Source organism: Liolophura sinensis, chromosome 1 (genome assembly GCF_032854445.1).
Source record: "Liolophura sinensis isolate JHLJ2023 chromosome 1, CUHK_Ljap_v2, whole genome shotgun sequence".
Classification (NCBI taxonomy): domain Eukaryota; kingdom Metazoa; phylum Mollusca; class Polyplacophora; order Chitonida; family Chitonidae; genus Liolophura; species Liolophura sinensis.
The window spans coordinates 90611004-90638615 of NC_088295.1; the positions used below are offsets into that span (position 1 = coordinate 90611004).

The window sequence follows — 27612 nt, forward strand, 5'->3', positions numbered from 1 at the left end:
CACACTTGCAAAATGGTTGAAGAATTACAGTAGTCATCATTCACCTGGCTACTCTACCCCTAAGGCTACACAATTAATTTGTTTAATTTTTTTGTTTAGAAAAATTAGAAGTATTGGATTACATAATCTTTTGATGCAAACTTTTTTACAGTTAACTGTTGGTTAAAACCTAAAACATAACAATCTTTGTTCTCTCCTCTGGTACCGTAGGTGTACATGTGTAAGCTGTACATATGAACAGTGCACCTTGAACTATTTGAAAGGAATCTCAATTGTGTCTCCCACAATAACCTGTAAACTTGTTAAATCTCACAGATATGTGTACATTCATGTTTACATCCTAACATAGCCCATTCATCTCATGTAGGTCTCTAGCTGCAACACTCAGGTATTATGAGGTACCCAGTAAAGGACATGGGCTGACTCTAGCCACTCAGTTTCCTACACTCTGATGCTATTACATAAGTCTGCAGATATTTTAGGCTGGCATAATTGTGGCAACCAAATCTTTGTGACATTGACTTAAGGGAATCCAAAATGGACGGTGATTAGCTGACAGCTGAGATGGGGTTTCCTGGGTTAAACTCTGCAGCCTTGGCCATGCTTGAATAACTGTGCCATCCCTAAAATTCAGCTTTTGCTAGGCATAACTTTATAGACTTGCCCATCTCTCAAACCAGCCAATCAGAAACGATTTTGCATTCTTTTATGTCTCAACAACAACAGCTTAACCTATTTTAGAAAAGGAGTCTTCACAGTTGAAAGCAAAATCTGTATCACAATACAATAACAAAGTTACAATGCCTGAAGTTTACAAATAATCAACAGTTGTTGATGACTGTCCATGCATGAATGCATATATGCAGACATATGATGGATGGTAAATGGGAGGTTATGTTTGTGATGCACAGCAAACTGATTTAAATGTAAACAAACATATATATTTCATTGTATAAATGGACAAGCATTTCTGGAAAATCTGTGCAAACAAGCAAGAGCTGGTCGTAAGCACTGTTGTTAGTATTGCGCGTATCCCATCTAACTGTTTACATACCAGACTTGTGAGCCTGAAACTCATCTACAACAAGAGCATTCCAACATTTCCAACACTTTGCAGGATGGTAATTACAGGTATTCATAATATGTCACTAAGTATCCAAAATATACACACATAAGCTGTTAGAATTAATTCTAGATCCGAAGTCCGCAAGCATGGTTCATTTATACATAATGTAGTATGGGAGATTTGGACACAATTCAACCTGAAAATTTGGTAAAGTTACCTACAATAGGTAATGTTACCTGTGGAAGACACTGCTGCATGTATATAAAAGCAGTCATACCTGTAGGAGACAATCTTTACGGGCATATATTGCATTGTCAGCAGTATTGCCTGATGCATATATAGAATGCAATGTTACCAAGACAGTAAAATACCAATAGTCTGAACAGTTATCTTTAGCAGTAGTGTTACCTATAGAGTGCGATGTTATCTGTATAAGGCAGTATTACCAATAGGGTGAGCTGTTATCTTTAGGAGTAATGTTACGTGTAGAATGCAATGTTGCCTGTACAAGGCAGTATTACCAACAGGGTGAACTGTTATCTCTAGGAGTAGTGTTACATGCAGAATGCAATGTTACCTGTACAAGGCAGTATTACCAATAGGGTGAGCTGTTATCTTTAGGAGTAGTGTTACGTGTAGAATGCAATGTTACCTGTACAAGGCAGTATTACCAATAGGGTGAACTGTTATCTCTAGGAGTAGTGTTACATGTAGAATGCAATGTTACCTGTACAAGGCAGTATTACCAATAGGATGAGCTGTTATCTTTAGGAGTAGTGTTACATGTAGAATGCAATGTTACCTGTACAAGGCAGTATTACCAATAGGGTGAGCTGTTATCTTTAGGAGTAGTGTTACGTGTAGAATGTAATGTTGCCTGTACAAGGCAGTATTACCAATAGGGTCAACTGTTATCTTTAGGAGTAGCGTTACGTGTAGAATGCAATGTTGCCTGTACAAGGCAGTATTACCAATAGGGTCAACTGTTATCTTTAGGAGTAGTGTTACCTGTAGAATGCAATGCTACCTGTACAAGGCAGTATTACGAATAGGGTGAACTGTTATCTTTAGGAGTAGTGAATGTGTATCTGAGACAACATGTTTATTTTCAGCTTTTGCTCACTAGACAATATTATGCCTGTAGAGGATAGTGTTGCTTGTACCATGTAGTCCTACATAGACTTGCAGAATGCAATGTTATCTGTAGGGGGCAGTGTTGCTTGTAGAATGCAATGTTATTTGTAGGGGGAAGTGTTGTATGTAGAATGCAATGTTATTTGTAGGGGGATGTGTTGCCTATAGAATGCAACGTTATTTGTAGGGGGAAGTGTTGTATGTAGAATGCAATGTTAACTGTAGGGGGGACAGTGTTGCTTGTAGAATGCAATGTTAACTGTAGGAGACAGTGTTGCTTGTAGAATGCAATGCTAACTGTAGGGGGCAGTGTTGCTTATCTAGTGCAATGTCAGCTGCAGGGGTAGTTTTGCTTGTAGAATGCAATGTTAACTGTAGGGGGCAGTGTTGCTTGTAGAATGCAATGTTATACATGTAGGTAGGTGGAAGTGTTGTTTGTAGAATGCGGTGTTAACTGTAGGAGGCAGTGTTGCTTGTAGAATGCAATGTTATTTGTAGTGGACAGTGTTGCTTGTAGAATGCAATGTTAACTGTAGGAGGCAGTATTGCTTCTCTAGTGCAATGTCACCTGTAGAGGCAGTGTTGCTTGTAGAATGCAATGTTAACTGTAGGGGGCAGTGTTGCTTCTCTAGTGCAATGTTAACTGTAGGGGGCAGTGTTGCTTCTCTAGTGCAATGTCAGTTGTAAGGGGCAGTGTTGCTTGTAGAATGCAATGTTAACAGGGGGCAGTGTTGCTTCTCTAGTGCAATGTCAGCTGTAGGGGGCATTGTTGCTTGTAGGGTGCAATGTTAACTGTAGGGCACAGTGTTGCTTCTCTAGTGCAATGTCAGCTGTAGGAGGCAGTGTTGCTTGTAGAATGCAATGTTATCTGTAAGAGGCAATGCCAGAAGTTGATGTTTATTACCTGTAAAATCAATGTTAGCAATCTGTCAGGTCCTGGTGAAAGGCCACCAGGCTGTTACAAGTGAAGCCACATGTTCACTTACAGTTTTTGCTCACTAGGCAATATTGTACCTGTAGAAGATATAGCTAACCTGTACTATGCAATATCACATACACCTGTACAAGGCAACGCTACATAACCTGTACCATGCAATGTTATGTACACCTGTACCATGCAATGTTACCTACACCTGTACAATGCAATGTTACATACACCTGTACAAGGTAATGTTACATACACCTGTACAAGGTAATGTTACATACACCTGTACAAGGCAATGTTACCTACACCTGTACAAGACAATGTTACATACACCTGTACAAGGTATTGTTACATACACCTGTACAAGGTAATGTTACATACACCTGTACAAGGTAATGTCAGATATAAAAGTAAGGGAAAATTTTGACTATTTTACAAGATAAAAATTATGTGCAGAATAAAATGATCAATAGCATTAAGTTCTGCTGTTGACGTTATTAATTTTTATCGTTCATATACAGGTCAAATGTCCAAATTTCTTTCAGAGCAAAAAGTGTTATTTTACATGTTAATTATCACTTCTCTTATTACATTCTGATATTTTACACCCAACACAATGTTGACAAAAAGGAAACATTTTGAGAAAGCACATTCCTGCAGAGAAATACATGTATAAAGACTGCCAGAACAGCTCATAGCCAGAAGGATAGATATCAGTTTGCAATCATATACAGCTCTGCCCACTCCCACATGCAAATGGTCTGTACTATTTCCCATGATCTAGCTGTAGTCTGGTCACAGTCTGGTCACAGTTTGGTCACAGTCTGGTCACAGTTTGGTCAACCCATGACTTTCAATACACACTTCAGGGAAGTAATTGAGTGTGGTGCTAAATCATCAGCATCAAAACACACAGTGCTTGAAAAAGCCTCTCAGATTGGGGGAAAAAATAAACACACTGTGGATAAACCTGTACATGTTTAGTATCGATTTATAGCAAGGACTACGAATCTAAATTTGTGCAAGTAATTATTGAGATGCAAAATCAAACAATATCCTGCTTTTTGTTTACTGTTCTTTTTTCAATATGTATCAATTATGCAAAATTCAATTTCAAATTTACAATTGCCAGTGATGCCTATCATAAGAGTAAAAATCCTTTCAAAATGACAGCCTGAAAAAAGTATTCACACAGAAACAGAAACAGAAAACAAATTAAGAGAAAACCCAGGCGATTTTCTAAACATTGTACACTTCTGGAATTAAAAACGTACATTATGACCAGAATCAGAGATTTTCACTTGTGATGTAGTAATGACTCACCTTCGATGACGACCTTGATAAGTTGTGATATCTGACCAACCATGTTGGTGAAGGTGCACATGTATACGCCGCCATCGCTGCGCTGGATGTTGGTGATGTTGACATGATCTCCCTGCAGACGCACACGGAGTGAGCTGAACAGTGGCTGGGTGTCCTTGCTCCAGGAGATGGTGGGCTGGGGCGACCCCACCCCGTCACAAAACAGTGAGACGGAGTCTCCCTGACGCAGCAACAGGAACTTGGGCGAACTGTGCTCAATACGGGGAGGAGCTGAAATCAACACATAACAAAGTAAGAATTTCTCACTTGCAGAACAAATGTTTAAAAAATATTTGATGTGGTATATTTCAGGTACTGAAAGCTACTTTAGATGCAAACTAACTCAACAGTATTAAGATAATCTCAGTGTTTTCTATTTGTAACTGTATGTCAGAAGTTAAGAAAAGGAATGAGGGGAGACTACTCTGTATAATGTTCACAAATCACTGCTTGGCAAATGCCTTGACATTACTGATGATCAGGCGCCCTTTGGCCCTATTTTAAACTTCACCTTTCTTTTGCTTGCAATCTTTTAGGGTGTATGGAATATAACGGAAGAAAAAAAAAACAAAAACAGTGAAATAGTCTAAACTAAAAGTAGAGGATAAATCAACCCATCCAAAGGTAATGATGTACAGAAATCAGCTCCCCAGAGCACAGAGCCTGCAACAATGGGATAAAGAAGTAGCAGCCGTGAGAGAAAGCAGAATAAACCTGTCGCTTCAAGACTGATTGCATGTGACTCTTCAGCATCTGTTTCCTTCTGCTTAATCTAGCGGTTAAGGATGCAAATACGCTACACTTTTTTATCCATGGCTAAATTGCAGGCTGGCCTATCAGCAGCTGTCATGAAGGGCTGACCAATTGCCAAGCACGAGACAGACAACACTGTCGCTCAGATACCACGGCAGCGGCACACTCATTTAAACAGTCTATTCACAGATTTATCTCCCCTCAGAGAGCAAAGAGAAAGGAGATCAATTTATTAGGTGTCCACAGGCTAATGTTGGGCTACAGCAATCTACAGCAATGGCCATCTATCAGCTTCAAAAAAAGCACCTCCTCTTCTAGCCTAGCCTTGTTCCTGAGGAAAACAAACCAGAACATCGGAGCCTGCAAATGGAGAGCCCTCCAAACAGATCTGTCATTGCAATAACTACACACACTGCTTGTCCAGAAACAAATAAAAAGAAAAAAATCCCTAAACAGCGGGTCAATAGCTGCCGCTCAAGACCTGTGACTTTACGGCTTCTCCAGACTTTTTCTTAGTGAAATAGATAGACAGAAAAAGTGGAGCGTAATCAAAGCAAAACAGTGTGACAGTAACATACAGACTTAATCACATCCTTTGAGTACAAGGATTTACTCGAAAAATCAAATGTACATTTGCATTTGTTACCATTTACAATTTAATCCTACAACATACATGTATTTCTTCATTTCACACACATGTATTTATCATTCCACACACATGTACATGTATTTATCATTCCACACACATGTACATGTATTTATCATTTCACACACATGTACATGTATTTATCATTCCACACACATGTACATGTATTTATCATTCCACACACATGTACATGTATTTATCATTCCACACACATGTACATGTATTTATCATTCCACACACATGTACATGTATTTATCATTTCACACACATGTACATGTATTTATCATTCCACACACATGTACATGTATTTATCATTCCACACACATGTACATGTATTTATCATTCCACACACATGTACATGTATTTATCATTCCACACACATGTACATGTATTTATCATTTCACACATATGTACATGTATTTATCATTCCACACACATGTACATGTATTTATCATTCCACACACATGTACATGTATTTATCATTCCACACACATGTACATGTATTTATCATTCCACACATATGTACATGTATTTATCATTTCACACATATGTACATGTATTTATCATTCCACACATATGTACATGTATTTATCATTCCACACACATGTACATGTATTTATCATTTCACACATATGTACATGTATTTATCACTTCACATACATACAGCTGTATTTATTCATTTTATTTATTAGATTGTTGCTCCACACCATGTTCAAGAAATCTGTTACTTATACAAGGACTGCCAGTGTTATGAGTGGATGAGACCAAAGTGCCCTTAATAAACCACCAATCTTATGCCAAGTTACTGACAAACTTGCCCTGGTGAGACAAGATTTTGATTGGTGTTTTGTGCTATACTCAAGAATATTTCACTTCTATGACAGTGGCCAGCAATATAGTTGGAGGAAAAGGGCAAACCAGTGGAAGTTCGCAACCATCTGCAGATCTTCGCACTTATACAGAGGGAGGGGAAGGCAGCATGAGCCACCTGTAATAGTGGACAGGAGAGTGACCAACACCTTCATTCACATGTATAAGTGGACACAAGAGAGTGACCAACATCATCATCCACAAGTATTAGTGGACACAAGAGAGTGACCGACATCATCCACATGTATAAGTGGACACAAGAGAGTGACCAACATTATCATCCACATGTATTAGTCAAGAGAGTGACCAACATTATCATCCACATGTATTAGTGGACACAGAGAGTGACCAACATCATCCACATGTATTAGTGGACACAAGAGAGTCACCAACATTATCATCCACATGCATTAGTGGACACAAGAGAGTGACCAACATTATCATCCACATGTATAAGTGGACACAAGAGAGTGACCAACATTATCATCCACATGTATAAGTGGACACAAGAGAGTGACCAACATTATCATCCACATGCATTAGTGGACACAAGAGAGTGACCAACATTATCATCCACATGTATAAGTGGACACAAGAGAGTGACCAACATTATCATCCACATGCATTAGTGGACACAAGAGAGTGACCAACATTATCATCCACATGTATTAGTGGACACAAGAGAGTGACCAACATTATCATCCACATGCATTAGTGGACACAAGAGAGTGACCAACAATATCATCCACATGTATTAGTGGACACAAGAGAGTGACCAACATTATCATCCACATGTATAAGTGGACACAAGAGAGTGACCAACATTATCATCCACATGTATTAGTGGACACAAGAGAGTGACTAACATCATCCACATGTATTAGTGGACACAGAGAGTGACCAACATTATCATCCACATGTATTAGTGGACACAAGAGAGTCACCAACATTATAATTCACATGTATTAGTGGACACAAGAGAGTGACCAACATTATCATTCACTTGTATTAGTGGACACAAGAGAGTGACTAACATCATCCACATGTATTAGTGGACACAAGAGAGTGACCAACATTATCATCCACATGTATTAGTGGACACAAGAGAGTGACCAACATTATCATCCACATGTATTAGTGGACACAAGAGAGTGACCGACATCATCCACATGTATAAGTGGACACAAGAGAGTGACCAACATTATCATCCACATGCATTAGTGGACACAAGAGAGTGACCAACATTATCATCCACATGTGTTAGTGGACACAAGAGAGTGACCAACATTATCATCCACATGTATTAGTGGACACAAGAGAGTGACCAACATCATCCACATGTATAAGTGGACACAGAGAGTGACCAACATCATCCACATGTATAAGTGGACACAGAGAGTGACCAACATTATCATCCACATGTATTAGTGGACACAAGAGAGTGACCAACATTATCATCCACATGTATTAGTGGACACAAGAGAGTGACCAACATCATCCACATGTATAAGTGGACACAAGAGAGTCACCAACATTATCATCCACATGCATTAGTGGACACAAGAGAGTGACCAACATTATCATCCACATGTATTAGTGGACACAAGAGAGTGACTGACATCATCCACATGTATTAGTGGACACAAGAGAGTGACCAACATTATCATCCACATGTATTAGTGGACACAGAGAGTGACCAACATTATCATCCACATGTATTAGTGGACACAAGAGAGTGACCAACATTATCATCCACATGCATTAGTGGACACAAGAGAGTGACCAACATTATCATCCACATGTATAAGTGGACACAAGAGAGTGACCAACATTATCATCCACATGCATTAGTGGACACAAGAGAGTGACCAACATTATCATCCACATGTATTAGTGGACACAAGAGAGTGACCAACATTATCATCCACATGTATTAGTGGACACAAGAGAGTGACCAACATTATCATCCACATGTATAAGTGGACACAAGAGAGTGACCAACATTATCATCCACATGCATTAGTGGACACAAGAGAGTGACCAACATTATCATCCACATGTATTAGTGGACACAAGAGAGTCACCAACATCATCCACATGTATTAGTGGACACAAGAGAGTGACTAACATCATCCACATGTATTAGTGGACACAAGAGAGTGACCAACATTATCATCCACATGTATTAGTGGACACAAAAGAGTGACCAACATTATCATCCACATGTATTAGTGGACACAAGAGAGTGACTAACCACATCCACATGTATTAGTGGACACAAGAGAGTGACCAACATTATCATCCACATGTATTAGTGGACACAAGAGAGTGACCAACATTATCATCCACATGCATTAGTGGACACAAGAGAGTCACCAACATTATCATCCACATGTATTAGTGGACACAAAAGAGTGACCAACATTATCATCCACATGTATTAGTAGACACAAGAGAGTGACCAACATTATCATCCACATGTATTAGTGGACACAAGAGAGTGACTAACATCATCCACATGTATTAGTGGACACAAGAGAGTGACCAACATTATCATCCACATGTATTAGTGGACACAAGAGAGTGACTAACATCATCCACATGTACTAGTGGACACAAGAGAGTGACCAACATTATCATCCACATGTATTAGTGGACACAAGAGAGTGACTAACATCATCCACATGTATTAGTGGACACAAGAGAGTGACCAACATTATCATCCACATGTGTTAGCTGACACAAGAGAGTGACCAACATTATCATCCACATGTATTAGTGGACACAACAGAGTGACCAACATTATCACCCACAAGTATTAGTGGACACAAGGGAGTGACCGACATCATCCACACGTATTAGTGGACACAAGAGAGTGACCAACATTATCATCCACATGTATTAGTGGACACAAGAGAGTGACCAACATCATCCACATGTATAAGTGGACACAAGAGAGTGACCAACATTATCATCCACATGTATTAGTGGACACAAGAGAGTGACCAACATTATCATCCACATGTATTAGTGGACACAAGAGAGTGACCAACATTATCATCCACATGTATTAGTGGACACAAGAGAGTGACCAACATTATCATCCACATGTATTAGTGGACACAAGAGAGTGACCAACATCATCCACATGTATAAGTGGACACAAGAGAGTGACCAACATTATCATCCACATGCATTAGTGGACACAAGAGAGTGACCAACATCATCCACATGTATAAGTGGACACAAGAGAGTGACCAACATTATCATCCACATGTATTAGTGGACACAAGAGAGTGACCAACATTATCATCCACAAGTATTAGTGGACACAAGAGAGTGACCAACATCATCATCCACATGTATTAGTGGACACAAGAGAGTCACCAACATTATCATCCACATGCATTAGTGGACACAAGAGAGTGACCAACATTATCATCCACATGTATAAGTGGACACAAGAGAGTGACCAACATTATCATCCACATGTATTAGTGGACACAAGAGAGTGACCAACATCATCCACATGTATTAGTGGACACAAAAGAGTGACCAACATTATCATCCACATGTATTAGTCAAGAGAGTGACCAACATTATCATCCACATGTATTAGTCAAGAGCTCGACCAACATTATCATCCACATGTGTTAGTGGACACAAGAGAGTGACCAACATTATCATCCACATGTACTAGTGGACACAAGAGAGTGACCAACATTATCATTCACATGTATTAGTGGACACAAGAGAGTGACCAACATTATCATCCACATGTATTAGTGGACACAAGAGAGTGACCAACATTATCATCCACATGTATTAGTGGACACAAGAGAGTGACCAACATTATCATCCACATGTATTAGTGGACACAAGAGAGTGACCAACATCATCCACATGTATAAGTGGACACAAGAGAGTGACCAACATTATCATCCACATGCATTAGTGGACACAAGAGAGTGACCAACATTATCATCCACATGTATTAGTGGACACAAGAGAGTGACCAACATCATCATCCACATGTATTAGTGGACACAAGAGAGTGACCAACATCATCCACATGTATTAGTGGACACAAAAGAGTGACCAACATTATCATCCACATGTATTAGTCAAGAGAGTGACCAACATTATCATCCACATGTATTAGTCAAGAGCTCGACCAACATTATCATCCACATGTGTTAGTGGACACAAGAGAGTGACCAACATTATCATCCACAAGTATTAGTGGACACAAGAGAGTGACCCACATCATCCACATGTATAAGTGGACACAAGAGAGTGACCAACATTATCATCCACATGTATTAGTGGACACAAGAGAGTGACCAACATCATCCAGATGTATTAGTGGACACAAGAGAGTGACCAACATTATCATCCACATGCATTAGTGGACACAAGAGAGTGACCAAGTGTATTAGTCAAGAGCTCGACCAACATTATCATCGACGCGATGATCCAAATGTAATTATCAATGTATCAAACCAGCAGGCACATATATACATCTATCACTTCATCAACACGTGAACATGCTGAAAGTACAGAGGGATGTCAGTCCGAAGTTACTGGAGTCAGGGCTTCATTGTTAACCCTGAATTCCTGCCTAGTCTTCCCGGTCTTGGGTGAGTAATGACCCTATACCCCTATTAAAGTAGAAGAAAGCTAAAATATGAAGTAAGATTCATCTTATAGACAAGTGAAAACCATGCATAAAAATACTTTCATGTACTTTTTCAGCTTTTTTAAAAGGCATGTTGTTGAAAGGCATTAAAATATTTCAATAATATGGTGGGCTTTATGAGCTATACTGACGGCATCTAAGAACTATGACATCACATCACATTTTTTTTCCTGATGTTCACCAAAAGGAAGGAATTTTTGGTAACGTTATTTCAGTAATCTTTCACCCATTGGCAGAAAAAGTTGAAAAAACTTCCTGTGACGTCAGAGTTCCTAACCTCAAAGAGTACAGTCCATAGTGCCACATTAGAATTCAAATGTTTGAGGGCCTTTAATTTTTTTCACAAAAATTTGAAAAAACAAATGAAAGCATATTTAAGTACAGTTTTAAGTGATCTATTTAGTGATGCCTACTTCAATTTTTGGAGCTCTTTTCCTTTCACTTGTGCACCCTGTCCCTTTTTTACCAGGCACACAGTTGACACAGTCTCCAGATGCCACCTATACCCCTTTTCTACCAGGCACAGTCTCCAGATGCCATCTATACCCCTTTTCTACCAGGCACAGTCTCCAGATGCCACCTATACCCCTTTTCTACCAGGCACAGTCTCCAGATGCCATCTATACCCCTTTTCTACCAGGCACACAGTCTCCAGATGCCACCTATACCCCTTTTCCACCAGGCACAAATTATTATGCTCATTATTATCAGTACCACTCTTCACTTCTAGTTAAGAGGCTGCCCAGAGACAGCTCGCTATTTTAAGGGACATGCCCATTATTCAAGACTTAAAATTTGTCGTCCCAGTATCATCAAATGAGAGGCATTAACAGCACATAAAGGTTTTGTCACACATCTCGGCTATCCTACTGAGGCTTTCCCCTCAGATCATAAAAATCAGCCTAGACTCCCTAAACCCTCCAAAAAAGTGTATTACACACCCTAACCTCCCTCAAACCTTCCACAAAAAGTGTATAACAGGTGATATTTCCCCATTACAAAACATTCTGTGCCTTCTGTTAGCTATAAACAGCTGTGTGCCAGGCTTGATTACACCTGCACGAAGCACGCCTTGATCATTATCCAGCTTCTTCAGCCTCCCACAGCAGAATATAAATTCTAACCAGTCTAATCATTATAAATAATTGACAATAAAACTTCTATGATCGGAAGTGGCTTGTTTTTTTTCTCACAGTGTTGGGTTGAGAGGTGTGCTTCTGACAGTAGAGTGCCTATACCCTTAAAGACCAATGCTGTAAGGAAGGGACAACAAGGCCCGGGTCTGACGCCAATAGACAAGGGACGGATTTCAAGGGGTCATACACAACTTGTCTCTTTCAGTGCCAGCCATCAGTTTGATATTTCTCCCCTAGCTGCAGCAATCAGCTCCATGTGCCCAGCACATTGTTTTGGAGCTCTCTGTGCCAGAGTTGATGTGTCCCCAAGGAGGGGCAACAGACAAACTGCAGCCTGGAGCACCTCAAGTAAAACATCCTACAATACACCAAGCTAAAGGTATGAACCATTCTGTAGAAAGTTAGATTTTAGCACGTGTTAAAATATCTGAAATAAGACAAAGTTTTTGATGTACTTGATGTATGTTTTTTTGTAGACCCTTAAAGTCTACAAAAACCTGCTTAGAACAGTCTACAGAGATGACTTCTGAATTCTATGCACTTGTACACTGTCAAATCAACATCCACCTACACGTAAATTTATATTAAGACATAAATAAAGAAAAAAGTACATACAAGAATGCAACACGTTACACTATATTTTAATTTTAACTGCTGCATTTGTGTATCCAAAATCATGATGTATCATTAGGTTTCTGTAGACCACATTTACTAGCATTATGATTATCTCATCATAACTAACAATTTATGTCCAAGTTTGACCCACTATATCTTCACAGTTTTGTGATAACTTCTCAGCTTTCTTACATTTTTTCTGAGTTTTGATTGAATGGCTACATCAACATGATACAAGATACACCTTCAGCAACTGTAAAGTGATTCTTTCATTCTGATGGAAATGTTTTTGATATGTTTATACAATATCATCAACATAGGTTCCTGTAGTGTGCCTAGTCACTTTTCTGTGATAACTTTCTGTTTTCTGATATTAATATTTCATGTGATCACTGCACTATAATTTTTGTGAAGACGCACTCTGCACTGGAATCATAAAGCTTGTTGTACATGTGGGCAATTTACAGTTATAGACACAACCATTAGATGGATGCATTTGCCAACAAAGACACCTATATCTCGGTCTTAATCAGGCAGATTGGATTAGATGGCTGTGGATTCTGAAGTACAGCCACATGCATCAGTGAGAGGGTGTGGCTGTTCCTGATAGGCCCAGAAAACTACAGACAACTTAAGCATGATGTACACTTTAATGGTGCTACCACCTCAGACCAGTGAATTGTCTTAGGAGTCCAAGTTTACACCATTATCACTCAACTTTACACCTGGCTAATTAGATAGAATGTATCCCTGCTGATCAGCGCTGGTGATTTGCACCTGTACATGGATAAATAATTTACAAAGACTAATGGGTACGTCAGCTATTCCATACCGACTCGGGGAGCAATAACTCACCGGAAGCCGTGCACAAAGATCTGCTTAAACCATCCCTCCAACAATTCTCATCATAAATCCCAACTTTTTACATGCTCATATTGCATTTTGGCAGAGGCGGCTTTTAGATCCGTTTAATTATTCAAAGAGAGCAGAGTCATTTCCGAAAATCCTGTCTGGCTGCCTGTAGAAGCCGGCCGCCTGGATTTGTAGTGCAGTAATTATCTCTTAATCAACACAAGGACATGGCTGTATCAGGAGAGACTGGAGTCATCCCACAGGGAGACAAAGCTTTATAATGTTCATCTGAGACATCCAGGATATAGCTTTAATACATAAGATGTGTGCATTTACAGTCTCTCAGATTTGTCCCTCCTCAAAACCAGCATCCCTGTGCAAAGCTGGTTATAAGTCTGAAATACTCACATACAATTATCAAAATAATGCCTTTCAAGATAATATGGACATCCACTGAGAAATGAAAAAGAAGTCATGCCTTGTCATGGAATGGTATACACAAATTGCAGTACACACTTGTAGCTGGAGAAACACTAATGTGCATGTAGTGCCCTATATCTTACTTGAAAGGATTCTGTTTCACATAACCTCAGATTAACTTCAGATGTGTAACCGTACGTAACTCTTCAAATGTAGTTTTCAAATTGCAATCTCTGTTAAACAATTTTAACAATTTTCATATCTAGAGTAGAGATCGTTAGCTGTAGGGTTTTACAAAAATTTTTCTCTCTCAAATCTTAATTTCATTTACATGTACCTGTATAAAAGGCCTTCATGCCAATGTGACCCATGTGCTATCACCCACTGTAGCTCTGGACTTGGCACCAATAGGATCCCTAGACTACCACCATTGGCAACAATGGGCTCTCCACTAATGGGATCCCTGGACTGCCACCCATGGGAACCCTGGAATCCACACCTATCAGAGCCCTGCATTTCCCACCAATAGGATTCCTGGAAACCCTGGATTCTCCACCAATGGGAACCCTGAACTTTCCTCCCATGGGTACCCTGGAATCCCCACCAATAAGAACCCGGGGCTCCCCATCAGCGGAACCCCTGGATACTCCACCAATGAGAACTCTGGACTTCCCTCCCATCGGAACACTGGACTCCCCTCCCATGTGAACGCTCGGCTCCACCACCAATGGGAACCATGGGCTCCCCGCCAAAGGGATCTCTCGATTCTCCACCCTTGGGAACCTGGATTTCTCACCACTGGGATTTCTGGACTTCTCACCCACAAGAACTCTGGACTAGCCACTCAGGCTTACGTGTTACCTCAGCAGCGTAAACACAACTAGCCACTGAGGTTATTATGTTACCTCAGCAGTGTAACTACAACTAGCCACTGAGGTTAGTATGTTACCTCAGCAGTGTAAATACAAACTAGCCATTCAGGTTAGCATGTTACCTCAGCAGTGTAAACACAAACTAGCCATTCAGGTTAGCATGTTACCTCAGCAGTGTAACTATGACTTGCCAATCAGGTTAGCATGTTACCTCAGCAGTGTAAACACAAACTAGCCATTCAGGTTAGCATGTTACCTCAGCAGTGTAACTACAACTAGCCATTCAGGTTAGCATGTTACCTCAGCAGTGTAAATACAAACTAGCCACTCAGGTTAGCATGTTACCTCAGCAGTGTAAATACAAACTAGCCATTCAGGTTAGCATGTTACCTCAGCAGTGTAAACACAAACTAGCCATTCAGGTTAGCATGTATCCTCAGCAGTGTAAATACAAACTAGCCACTCAGGTTAGTATGTTACCTCAGCAGTGTAAACACAAACTAGCCATTCAGGTTAGTATGTTGCCTCAGCAGTTTAACTATGACTAGCCACTCAGGTTAGAATGTTACCTCAGCAGTTTAAACACAAACTAGCCACTCAGGTTAGCATGTATCCTCAGCAGTGTAACTACAACTAGCCACTCAGGTTAGCATGTTACCTCAGCAGTGTAAACACAAACTAGCCATTCAGGTTAGCATGTTACCTCAGCAGTGTAACTACAACTAGCCACTCAGGTTAGCATGTTACCTCAGCAGTGTAAATACAAACTAGCCACTCAGGTTAGCATGTTACCTCAGCAGTGTAAATACAAACTAACCATTCAGGTTAGCATGTTACCTCAGCAGTGTAAATACAAACTAGCCACTCAGGTTAGCATGTTACCTCAGCAGTGTAACTACAACTAGCCACTCAGGTTAGCATGTTACCTCAGCAGTGTAAATACAAACTAGCCACTCAGGTTAGCATGTTACCTCAGCAGTTTAAACACAAACTAGCCATTCAGGTTAGCATGTTACCTCAGCAGTGTAACTACAACTAGCCACTCAGGTTAGCATGCTACCTCAGCAGTGTAAATACAAACTAGCCACTCACTTAGCATGTTACCACAGCAGTGTAACTACGACTAGCCACTCAGGCTGGCATGTTGTAACTACAACTGGCCACTCAGGCTTGCACGTTACCATAGCTGTCTTGTTACACTGGCCAGTCATCCAGCTCCACAAAACAATGTACCCAGACAAGGTGTTTAGCCCCCTTCTGATTACAGCCTTCAGGCCCTCATCTCTGGAGTCAAATCTATCAGTTGGGTGTCTGACAACTCAGTTTCGCAAAGACATTAGCTGTCTGTGCGGTGTGTGATCAGACTTAGTACCATATTGCTTATATCAATTAGTTTTCTGGTCTCGTACTAGCTGGAGATCTATGAGGAGGACATCTTGGAGGGCTGTGACAGAATAGTGACTGTGCGAATATCGCGCTGGGATGAGGGAAGTCCCCGACTCCAGCCTGATCCAAAGGTCCCAGCCACTCGGTATGAAATTAAACTTTGCCATTCTATTACGGACAGCCGAGGACTAAAGCCATGTCTTTGAGAAAGGGCTTAGGGAGCATTAATCTTTACCCTCTCGGATGAGCGATCAGGATCGAGTTGGATATGGGAGCCCGATCTGTAAAGACCAGCCAATCATAACGCAGCTGTCAGCAACGAAGAGCAGAGATTATATAACGGAGCTCTGTCATTATACTGCCATTTACAAGACATATTGGACCCAACCATCTGTAATAATGTCTCCATCGTCTTCGTATCAGCGTTCAATATGGCTGTACATTTGTTAACAATTCAGAACTGACAAAGGTTGGGCACTGCCGGATGATTAATCCAATACTGGGTGCCCTTCAGTCACACTGGTGGAAATCAGCACAGAGAGGGGAAAAAAGCAAAAATGCAAAGACAGATTCCTTCTGGTGACCATCCAGCGTTCCGGATAACTGTAGGATTGTGTTACATTCCACGTGACACAGCAGTTTTCTCCCTTAACTGGGTTGTTTAGCTACCTATAGTCAGCTCAATAACCTAAATTGAACGTCCACTACAGCAAGTAGCAAATACATTCCGCTTGAATGGTTGAACTTGAAATCTCCATTTAACTTGCACGTACTTGCTAGCCACATCATGTGATAACTGTGTTTGGTGTTTTATGTTTTACTCGAGATATGAATAATGGTTATAATTGTCAAAGTCTTTTTGGAAAAGGGACCAGGAAATACAATTGATATAATCTTCACACCTTCATGGCAATGAGGCAGTGATTAATGACTGTAGGAACAGCTACACAAACAACGTACTATATCCACATACATGTACATCTATACATGTGTATGTATTCAGGGCCATACATGTACATCTATACATGTGTATGTATTCAGGGCCATACATGTACATCTATATCTGTGTATGTATTCAGGGCCATACATGTACATCTATACATGTGTATGTATTCAGGGCCATACATGTACATCTATACATGTGTATGTATTCAGGGCCATACATGTACATCTATACATGTGTTTGTATTCAGGGCCATACCGGTACATCTATACATGTGTATGTATTCAGGGCCATACATGTACATCTATACATGTGTATGTATTCAGGGCCATACATGTACATCTATACATGTGTTTGTATTCAGGGCCATACCGGTACATCTATACATGTGTTTGTATTCAGGGCCATACCGGTACATCTATACATGTGTATGTATTCAGGGCCATACATGTACATCTATACATGTGTATGTATTCAGGGCCATACATGTACATCTATACATGTGTATGTATTCAGGGCCATACCGGTACATCTATACATGTGTATGTATTCAGGGCCATACATGTACATCTATACATGTGTTTGTATTCAGGGCCATACCGGTACATCTATACATGTGTATGTATTCAGGGTCATACATGTACATCTATACATGTGTATGTATTCAGGGCCATACATGTACATCTATATCTGTGTTTGCATTCAGGGCCGTATGTCTAGACAAAATTGAAAGTTCTGATCCTAAACTCAACTAGCTGATATTGTGACACTGCAACTCAAGATGATATTTACTGAAATCTGAGAAGTCTGTGAATGACATGAATCTGTATGTAAATTTAACTGCTTATTGGTATTTTTATTTAATGTGCTTATTAGTTTAATAAAACTTAATTGATTGGATGCCCTGTAGCTTGAGAGCTGCTGAAACATTTTCTGGAACTAAAATGGCTCTAGATATGGCCATAATATTATGATGTACTAATTTAATAGTGGTTTACAGTTGAACTTTTTAGCATTGATTGAAATCAGTGGATTTTGGAAAGATAATGTTCCAAAAATCACAATGCTGAAATGTTTCATGCAGATAAAATTTCAGTTACTAGAGACTGAAAAGCAGTGGCATCTTTCAAAAGTAACCATGTAGTTGAAGCAGATACCCACAATTATGGCAGTATGTTGGCTGCAATTACTATAAAGATAAGATCAAAAATAACAATCAGGGTGATTATAATGTTGTACATGCACTTCGGACAACATAAAACTGGCAGTGCTGACTTTAAAGGCAGACTGCTATGTGTGATGTCACAGCCATCATCCCAGACTTAGCATTTCTAATTGCACATTAATGCATCAAGTTAATCAGCAAGCTGAGGCCTATATTCATGTCTGTAACACACACTCCTGATGCAAGACTGCACTGTAAACACTACCATCTACCCCAAGGGTAAGGATTCATCAGGTACAATTCTATAGTATCCATGGCAACCAAAGTTAAAACTGTTACTTGTGATCAGAGTTGCCCATCTCTATTAATAATGTATATTTGTATCTCTGGAATCCATGCAGTGTCTCTATTACCAGCTCATCAAGTTTTTCCTATCTTCGTTTTTCAGTCTTGATTTTAGCCGTCAACCTGATAGGCCAGAATACTGCATGGTGTTACTGTACACAGTTCACAGTTGAAAACCAAGATTCCATGTCTTGATAATATGGTGCAAATTTATCCGAGGATTTCCTGAAGCCATTTAGATGCGTGTAATGAGGCACTAAATAAGGTTTCATATAAGGTTGCATATAAGGCTATGGTAATCCTCCCATAAAACTGTTTTGGTAAAGATTACAAAACTTGCAGGACTAATTGAACAGCCGCTCAACTATCTATTGTTTGGCATTCTAAAACCCCAGCGACATTAAACTTTGCCACACAGTATAAAATAAACACCAAGAATATGACACTGCAAATGTAAAAATAATAATAATAATAATAAAATAAATATAATATTCATTAATCCCATTTAACTGATGTATTCTTAATAATACACTGAACTCTGAAATTATTTTGCTTACAAGTGTATGGGTGAGGAAATCACTACACCTCATCAGGTATACATTTATCTGACAAAATTCCTTACTTCAGGCTGCATTCAAACTCTCAGGAGCTTGATTTGAAGATAAGCCAGCTTCAGTAGTCACAGGCTTGTTATCTTCATAATTAACAATGCCCATTAGAAGGCTCATTCATGAAGGCTTTTGCTATCCAAGTATGCTAGGTGACACCATTTTTATTTTTTGTTTTACCAGCATTATTGGACATCAAAAACTCCAAAAATGGAATTAAAATAAAACTGAAAATCCACCATTTTAGTTTAGCCAATCTTTAAATTTTTAGGATTGTCTGGTTTTTCAAAGCTTAATTTATAAATAGGTCTTCAACAGTTTACATTTCCCACAAATTAGACAATTTTTAAGTTTTATTTTTATATTTATACCTTCCTCTAACATTGGGAAAAGATTTCTTCTGCCCGTAAAACAACAATTTAAACTGGTGTGGCCTACTTTGTGATTATATACAATGGACATGATACACTGTCCTTTCCACACTTGTACTTGATTACAGCCACACTTTACTTCCACATTTCATGTGATCACACTTAAGAAATACGAAATATTATGTATGTCCTTTGAACTACATACGAGCACGTCACATGCAGCTTCAGCATGTGTGTGTGTGTGTGTGTGTGTCACTGAAGGGGGCTGCAGGCAGCCAAAGCCATCAAGAGACAAGCTCTGCCAAGATGTCCATCAACGAATCCTCCAATGTGCTCAATGTTACAGTTAGGACAGAAAATCAGTCAATTGATTTGGGAAAGTAAAAGTCTTATCACAGACAAGGTCTTCAATGATCAATGGGTATTACTGGAGTATTAGATCTGCTCTACATGCCAGCCGCGTAACCAGATGAATCTTTGATTGGGCACGGCAACAGGCCCCCGATCCACATTTCAGGTATCTGGCAGTAGACAAACCCTGTCAGAACAACGATGGGGGGCAAGCAGAATTAGTCTAGCTTCTTGTTATCAATGTGTGTATGGAAAGCTACACTATAAATCCATCCAACCCAAATAGGTATGGCTCAATTAATGGCTCGGTTCAGACAATGGCAATCTGAGCAACTACATTATACACACTCTAATATGTCGGACAACACACTGTTTTCTTTGGCACAAATTCTAAGGTCATCAGTGAATAAGAAGACTTCTCAGGCTGACATGAGAGCACAATCAGTAGGTCCTGCCCTGCTTTGGAGAATGAATACAAGATATTACAGTAAGCCAATTAGTCCAATATCAGCGTACAGGCCAGAATACAAACCTAGACTCTTCCAAGTTTTACCTCAAGCAAAAGAACAAGTTGTCATGAAACAATTGGTAAGAACATGAAAAGTCAAAAGTCAAAATCAGTCCACATCACACATCCGCTTAACTTTTGGAGCGTATGTGTAAACAGGATGGAACATGACATTTAGCACCTCCAAAGCCAGAATAAAATGAGTGGAGACATCTGAACGGTAAGATCAATGATACAGAAAAAGGACTACAATTACTCAAAGGACTGAATTAAATTACAGGTGTTAATTCCAATCAAGGAGAGGCCGAGGCTCCACCTGACTGATTAAAACTGTTGAGATTGGGATGCCTTGGGATTGCTGCCAGCTGATTACATGATGGGGGGACTTCGGCAGGTGGCCAGGCTTCACACCCTGTGTTATTGCATTGGCCACAGTTCATCCCACTGGGGAAAGGTTACACAGGTCGTGCGGCCAGCACCAACTCAGGGCTCAGCTTCAAACAGAACTTCTCAATTTCCTTTGAGGGTCTCAAGCACAAAAGGTGGAGGAACAAGCCAATTACAGTCTTACTAGTACACTGACAGACCACCCAGATCAATTACGGCAGGGATATCTCTGGACCCATGTACTGTATCTGTCTAAAGCCATGACCTGTGACATCCAACTATATACACACAACATCAATATAATCAACTTCTGTCTCTGGTCAGTCTGACCTTAGGAAGCCAAGTCATGACAAAAAAACATCAGCTCATATTCATGTGCAGATTATGGAAACTATTACGGAAACTTATCCCTCAAAATTGTTGTCAAACAAGGCAATAACTCAAATCACTGTAACTAGGAAACTGTTGTCTACAGGGACTGTTACCATGAAAATGTGCTAGTCAAACCTCCATGGATCTGCATCTCTAACGGGATCTCACAACCACAAAGACTGGATACATTGTTATCTTGGGTTACAGTTCATACATTTACTGTTTCCAATCTGAACAGGGAAGGGGAATAAATGAATGAATGAATGATTATGGCTTAACGCCACATCGACAATATTTCAGCCATATTGTGGCAAGAACATGTTTAAATCAAGAAGCCGTGAAAGCTTTTCGATGTGATAATATGAACATTCAAAATAAAACAAAACAGACGAACATGTTTCAGATCAGATAAACCCCTACATGTACATGTAATCACTTTCCTTGCATATGGCTCAGAGGTTTTGGAGATGCCTCGTGAAATGACATATGAACTCTGACCTTAGCAAGTAGATCATCAGTATTATAGTAGCAGAAAATCATGAAGAGCCCCGGAAAACCTAAGACTATCCACAGATTACTACTACATATGATGTGAGAGGAAGCTAGCATGAGATGGTCTTGAACTCACAGCAACCATATTGGCAAGAGGCTCCTTTGTCATTATGCTGCGCTTGCGCACTAACTAGTTGGCCATGCATTAAAAAGTCAGGTGTAATATTGTACATGTTGTAACTGGTAAAAAATCGACCTAGTCTACCAAGGCTTAACTCAAAGCAAAAATACTGATTAAAAATATGCAGCATTGATTTATATATTAATTTCATTGTTGTCAGTTGAGCTGCTCATATAATATTAAGTTAATTATCACATGTAATTTGCATGTTTTTTCTGATTCCATTACATTAAGCACTCAAGGATTCATAGAAGTCCAAATTTTTACAACCAGAAACCCAAAATTGGGTTTTTTTCTGGTTCAGATTTTAAATAAAGACTACAGCCTGGTACTGAGTTTAATTCCGCTTTACCAACCACTAATGTTGTGAATGTGAAAGTATATAAGTTTAATTTCATTTGGGGTTCAATTCTGATCATTTTATTGTTTGTACATCCATATACTTTAGCAAGTATATTATCCTGCTCAGAGATACACATTGCATAATAAAACAGTTATAAAGCATGGTGATCCATGGTAAGATGTTGATTGAAAGAGGAAGAAAGAAACTAACAAACATTATATCAAAAGCAAAATGTGCAAAATACAGAGACAAGGCTTATCCCGCTCAGAGGTATATAATGAAACAGTGATAAACCATGCAAGGTCAGTTGTTGGTTGTCATAAATATTAGAAGAAAGAAAGGAACTAACAAATATTACATAAAACATATGTACGGATTTACTTCAAGGATGCGTTTGCTGGAATTAATTGTTGCATAATTAATCAAAGAAATACTAAAAAAAATCTTAAAACTTAAAATCTTAAAAATCTTCCGAATTATAATATGGCCAAAATTACTCAATCAAGTCAAACAGGTATTACCGAGAGTGGCCATAACCCTCTTTTGTTTCCTGCGGTGTTGTTGTGAGCAGTAGTCGAAGAACCTAAGAGGTGTCACATGTTTTTGCACCTGCCTTTGACTGGCGAGCGAGTACACGAAGGCCTACTTTATATCAACTGGCAAAGTGACCTGTCACCTTTTGAGCAGATAAAAATTAAATATACACAGTAAATTCACCATTATCGGAGCCAGTCATTCACACAATCAAGCAACACGACTAGTTTTGGACTGTTTTCGGTTTTAGTTGTCCTCTGTAGACACTAACAACGCGTATTTGTCAAACGGCCATCGCATTGTTGTATACAGTTTATAATTTGTTACAAACTCACTCATAGATTCACAGGAGACACGCAGGCAATGGGATAGCCTGTATCAAAGCGTCATTCATTAGAAGCCAGCATGTTTTCTAATTTTCTTTCACTTTCCTGGCATACTGAAGACTGATCAAACTAAATACGAATAAACTGACAATTTGTTTTATACCACTAAATGTTAACACCATAGTTCGAATATTTTTAAAGCCTAATTTTAATTTAATTACAAACAATACATGCATGATCATTTTGGCTTGTCATGCATGCAGCCGTTAGTTGACCGCTCATCGCCACGCCTATATTTTTGATCGCAATTCAGTTTTTTTTCCCCAAAATTTGAGTATTTGTCCCTGAAAAACACAGAATTGAATTTTTTTCACCCCAATTTTTGGTCTTTAACTGAATTTTACCACCGAATACCGAGGTCTAAAATCGACATGTATTCATCCATGGTACTGTGATGATATTACGATGTTTCAAAAAAACAATGAATCGATGTATGTAGACCATCATTATAATAATCAAATCATTTCCAACTACAGTAGCATTCACTAGAAATTTGTTAGGATGTGATTATTCATATAACATTAGACTAAATTTGGTGTCACAACTAGATATATGTATAGACAATGATTTTACAATATATGAAAGAGTTTTGTAACAAACATTATGAATTTCACATGCATGTACGTTCATTCAGCTTAATTTCACCAAAAGTTTAAATTATTGTTTATCATATAAACGGGATAAGTCTTTGTAAATATGAGCCTGGCTGTCCTTGATAAAAATCACACACAAGTCCATTAGTCTTATTTATGAAGCAGAATCTATGACAAGATATAAAACTCAAGAGGATCAATCCTCTTAACAATGTATTCCAGCATAGCTATTTTCCATTCATTGCCTGTAACTGTTTCACATCAGGATCTGACCCCTTAGTCACTTCAGTCTGGAATCCACCATGGACAGACTGGATTGCCTCAGACTGTTTACCAGTTAACTGGCTTCATTCCACTTGGCAGTGTGAACTCTGCAGATATAGCCACTGTGGTATACACCTACATGTACATGTAAAAAGGTGGGTCACAGTCTTCATGAATCATTCAAGGTGATGCTAACCTGCACCATTGGCTGGCACTACAATACACATCTGAGATACTCAAGAACAACAAAGACATTGGCTGGCACTACAATACACAGCTGAGGTACTCCAGAACAGCAAACACAAGAATCAAATACTTTATGATGCACTGACGTTGTAAAGGGTAAAAATACATTGTGTAAGGCATCAATAATGTATGTGGTAAGAGCTTAGGGTTTGTGATGACTCCATCCACTTTGTCAGTCCCTGAAGGTTCTGGTTTAACATCTTCAAACACAACTATTTGTAACTCACACCCTGCATCATTCATGAATGACAGCTAAACCTTACGCTTTTTGACCCCCTTCCAGCAATCCTCACAAAAGGGCTAATTAGGTACTGATGAGACAGATGCCACATAGCCTGGCTGGACAGGCCACAGTCTTAAGTTGATCAAGTTTTCGTTTTGCACCCAAATACCCAGAATTCAAGATGAGCTAAGGGGAGTAATACATATTCACATAAAGGCTTTTATGATATTAATCTTCTTTATTCTTCACAGGGGCATCTGCAACTGTCTCAGTGGGCAACTTATTGGCGCACAAGTCACACCGTTCATAGCCCTATAATTATTGGGGCTTACCCAGCCTATGCTTCATGGGCGACCCTCATCAAAGCAGCAAAATATCACAGAATCACCAAGGGACTCAGTCTAGCAGTAGCCACACCTAATCCCAAAATATCCAATCATCCAACCCTCAGATTCTTCTGATGTTCCTCAATTTTTACGCGTGATTTTTTCATCACTGAGATGCCTGCTAGGATGGGGATGTTCATGAGGTTCAACTCTCATATCCTATGCCCCAACTTCATTTCCGACTATAAAACATATATATACATGAACATCATACAAACATCTGAAATAAATAAACAAAAAAAAACCCAAAACAAAACAAAACAAAAAACATGACAGAATTCTATGTCAATCTGTGCAGGAACACAGCTATATACACATACATGTCATACTATTATATAGAAATCATCACTTGTAGACAAGACTCAGCTTTGCTCAGGTTTTCTCATGAAGACTCATAAACCCCAGCGTTGACATTTACAGGAAAAACCCTGACGAGAATGACTGAAGTGCTTTCTGTCCCTTCCAATCACAGACAATGCGGTAACTCAGCGTCCAATAGTGCCATGTGACGAGTCTGACCACTGGTGGTCAGATCATTTATCACAAGACGTTTGATCTGCTCTTTCAAAAGCAATCATCTCACAGCAGGGTGAAATATTAACTCTACTGCCTAGTTGAAATGAATAACTGGGAGATATTGTTATGGCTGGCCACCAGTGACCAGCAAACAGGGCGGTGGACAAAGTGAAGAAAGGCCTGCTGCTGACACAAGAATGCCAAATGAAGATTTATCACACTTTCATCCAGCATTCTTTGGCAGCTGACAAATGGTGATTAAATTTACATGAACTTCTGGTCAGTGTGTAGGGAATGGTCTTACTGGGCCAAAGAGTCTTTGCTGTAATTCCTGGCACTGTAAGCAATTGGCAATTAGTGTTTCTCACAAACAGTTTCATTAAATCACAGACAAAGTGAAGCGGGACAAAATTTTTCTGTAAGTACATTACAATAAGTAATGCAGCACAAATGACTTATGTACATGTAGATAGTGATCTAGCTCAGCAAATTTTCTGGATAAATTTAAGACAAAGTGTTACAAGGAAGCGTATTAACTGCTGTACATGAAGCTTTAATAGGAACTAGGATAAGCAACTTTTGAAGCTAAGCCTGATACAATGTGAACCAAGAAAAGAAGTAACTACACTGAAGGCATAAATCTGCAACAAAGTAAAAAGCACAAATTCTTGTAACTTCTCTATATACATCTGATAAATATAAAGTCAACTCGGAAAACGTATGCAGATAAGGCTGAGACAAAGTGAAACCAGACAATCATTCTTAGAAGTTCTTGTGACACATCTGATTTTCAAGATAACAACCTGCAACGAAGTATTCAAAGACAAAAGATGATCAGGACAATTGTTCATGGAGTCACTTGGGATGCCATTTAATTCATTTATTTAAAAAGAAGGAACAACTGAGTACTAAAAGAAAAAGAAAAATGAACAGGACAAATTTTCCCGAAGTCACTTAGTTACTGAAAATAACAACTTGGGACAAAGTATTCAAAGAAAAAGGAAAACGAACAGGACAATTGCTCCTGGGAGCACTGGAGGCCCATCCTAACTTCTGAAGATAACAATCTAGAACAAAGTTATCACAGTAGAAGAAAAGACATTGGTAGATGCATACATGGAATTCAGTCAGCAACATTTATTACAACTCCTTCCTTGCATACTCTCTGCCAAGTGCTAGACACATTAATCCAGAAAAGAATCCAATAGTTAATCCCTGACCTTGATATATAAGCCAAACTGCCACAATAATGTAATAAAGTAGACAAGCTGATGCTGGTCCAATCCCATCAAAGTAAATAATACATATACACTGGTAATAGACACTGATTAAAGGCAAATATCAAACAACTCTTTCTCAATTAATATTTTCAAAATGTCACTCAAGCTGCATTAACAAGACTGTTAAGGTGATCTACTGAAAAATTGTTAATATATTTGAGGAGTTTCAGACAGTTGGTCTACATTGCTTCTACCCCACAATGTAAGATAACAGCTAATTACTAAAGTAGGGGCATTATTAACTACAAGCATGTACACATCCACATTTGGAAAAAGATTCTCATTACTGTAGTCATATCTGCTCTGATTACAGTATAATAGCATAACATTTAAATGATCTTTTTTCAAATTTCACTCTTGAGTGTTCAAGGCCTTTTCACTT

At 39.1% G+C, this 27612-nt stretch overlaps 1 protein-coding gene across 1 annotated transcript in view; it reads right to left on the reverse strand.

Moving 5' to 3' along the window:
• Window positions 1-1046: 1046 nt before the first annotated feature.
• Window positions 1047-27612, reverse strand: part of LOC135465533 (protein turtle homolog B-like) — an 86157-nt gene continuing 59591 nt past the window's right edge. The window contains exons 3-4 of the mRNA XM_064742774.1: window positions 4449-4718; window positions 1047-1078 (exon numbers count right to left, since the gene is read on the reverse strand). Of these exons, the coding sequence (XP_064598844.1) occupies window positions 1047-1078; window positions 4449-4718 (302 nt within the window). The remainder of the gene's footprint in view (window positions 1079-4448; window positions 4719-27612) is intronic.